A 2448-nucleotide genomic window follows, 5' to 3' on the forward strand; every position below is an offset into this window, starting at 1 on the left:
AATAAAAAAAATAGAACAATAATACAAATATTTAGTCTCTTGGTAACAAAGGTTTGATTTTTAAAATTAGCCATATATTGCAATGGAAAATTAGTAATCTTGATTACATTAACTAGAATTTTATAAAGACAATTTTTACACGAGAAATGTTGGATACCAACCTGGGGTCGGGGAAAGTCATGCAACAATTGAAAATAACCTCTTTTTGTTACGAAAACTAATCTTAGATCTATCCTGAGAATGTATGCTTCTCAGTCTCTCCAATATTGACATAATAAAATTTTATGAAACTATACTGTGATTATATTTATTGACATTATTTTCATAGCATGAGTTTCAATGCTGACATATCAAATCTCTTTTACTAGAAACACATGGCTGTAGTAGAATTTATTTAAGAGAGATCTAGGTTTATCTATGCACATGTTCAATTAACAGAAGTGTAAATACTTTTTTTTAATTAAGAGAGATCTATGTTTATTTTTGCACATGTTCAATTAACAGAAGTATAAATCATTTTTTAAAATGTGAATGAATTAACTATCTCAAATTTACCATATCCACAGATGGAAAGCAAATTACAGGCAGAAGAATCAAATCGGACTGCAATGAGGGAATTTGTTCTCCTGGGATTTTCTGATATACTCAACCTTCAATGGGTTCTCTTTGGGGTATTTTTACTCATATATATGATTATTTTGCTGGGCAATGGCATCATAATACTAATAACAAGAATTGACCCCACACTCCAGAACCCCATGTATTTTTTCCTTGGTAATTTCTCCTTCTTGGAAATCTGTTATGTAACCACCACTGTCCCAAGAATGCTCAAGGACATTTGCACCAAAAAAGGAAATATATCTTTTCTGGCCTGTGCTACACAACTATGTTTTTTTCTTATCTTTGGAGGTACAGAGTGTTTGCTTCTGGCAGTGATGGCCTACGACCGCTACGTGGCCATATGTAACCCCCTGCACTATCCTTTGGTCATGAATCAGAGGGTCTGTATCCGATTGGTGGCTGGCTCTTGGATCAGTGGACTTCCGTTTGAAATTGGGCAAACGTGTCAGGTTTTCTCTCTTTCCTTCTGCGGCGCTAACACAATTAACCATTTCTTCTGTGACGTCCTTCCGATAATCAAGCTTGGTTGTGGGGATACATCTGTGAATGAGATGCTGGTCTATATACTTTCGGTGATATTTTTCATGGTTCCATTTCTGCTAATCGTTACCTCCTATGGCAAAATTATCTCCAGCATTCTAAAAATATCATCCGCCAGAGGGAGGGCCAAGGCCTTCTCCACTTGCTCTTCTCATTTGACTGTTATAATCTTATTCTTTGGAACCGCTGCTATCACTTATTTCCAGCCCAAGTCAAATAAATCTGAGGGATTAGAGAAGCTACTGTCTCTTTTCTACACGATATTGACACCAATGATGAATCCTTTCATATATAGTCTGAGGAATAAAGATGTTACTGTTGCATTAAAGAAATTGCTTCCTAAATTATTATGAAGCAAAGATTTATAATAACAGAAACAATATTAATATATTTTATATGGATTAAAGAGGTAATCTTGCAATTTTATTTGTACATTCTAGGCAATAACTAACAGTGTTAGAATCTCACCATCTACCCATTGCTGTTAAATCAGAACTGATTCATTGTTGACACAACAGTAGGCTTTTAGAGACTCTATTTCTAGCAGATAAATATTGCCCATTTTTCTCCTGATGAACAGCTGGTGAACTTAAACTCTCTTGATTTGGCCGCACAAATCCTTACCCCTTACCCACCTGATAAAAGCCACATTTGTATGAAAAATCTAGACAGTAGGTAAGGATAGTCATTGAAAAAGTGATACTTTGCCTTATGTTGGTAAATAACAATGAACGCATGATGAACTCTCCAAAAATATAGCAATCAGTGATGGGAAAAGGAACTTAGATATATTGTGTACAAAGGCCAGACCTGAAAATGACATCATGTTGGTAAAACAGTGTGACTATGAAAAAGGGACAGATTCTTGGTGGCATACACGGGCAAAGTGACTACCAAAAGTGCCTTGAACATACAGTGATTATAAGGATGGCACAGCATTTTTGGCTATTGTAGTATTTTATTCTACTCTCCATAAGGTTGCTACGTGTTGGAACCAACTGGCTTGTGTGTGATGATAACAAAAATAATAATTTCACTCTATTTCAAGGGACTTTGTTTCAAAGAAATAACTGCTTCTATAGATCTGCAAACTAACTGAGTTGCAAAAAAAAAATCTACAGTTAAAGATCAATCCTTCTGTCTGTGAACAAATACAGCAAGAGGTTATTTACACAATAAAATGAAAAATAACTGAGTTTATTTTAGATTAGGAATAAAAGATATACTTTGTTGTTATTTTACTCTTATTTACCACTGAGATCTATTTGCATTCTCTAATTCTCTGGT

The 2448-nt window shown here is 34.6% G+C and overlaps 1 protein-coding gene across 1 annotated transcript; it reads left to right on the forward strand.

The window, feature by feature from the left end:
* Positions 1–551: 551 nt before the first annotated feature.
* Positions 552–1514, forward strand: LOC102875249 (olfactory receptor 10AG1-like; the record flags this gene model as incomplete). Its single annotated transcript, XM_006902302.1, has 1 exon — positions 552–1514. A coding segment is annotated over one exon (963 nt), but the record flags the coding sequence as incomplete, so codon positions are not given.
* Between the last annotated feature and the right edge of the window lie 934 nt (positions 1515–2448).

The sequence above is a fragment of the Elephantulus edwardii genome, unplaced genomic scaffold, assembly GCF_000299155.1.
Source record: "Elephantulus edwardii isolate Elephantulus edwardi_28Jun2011 unplaced genomic scaffold, EleEdw1.0 scaffold00389, whole genome shotgun sequence".
Taxonomy (NCBI): domain Eukaryota; kingdom Metazoa; phylum Chordata; class Mammalia; order Macroscelidea; family Macroscelididae; genus Elephantulus; species Elephantulus edwardii.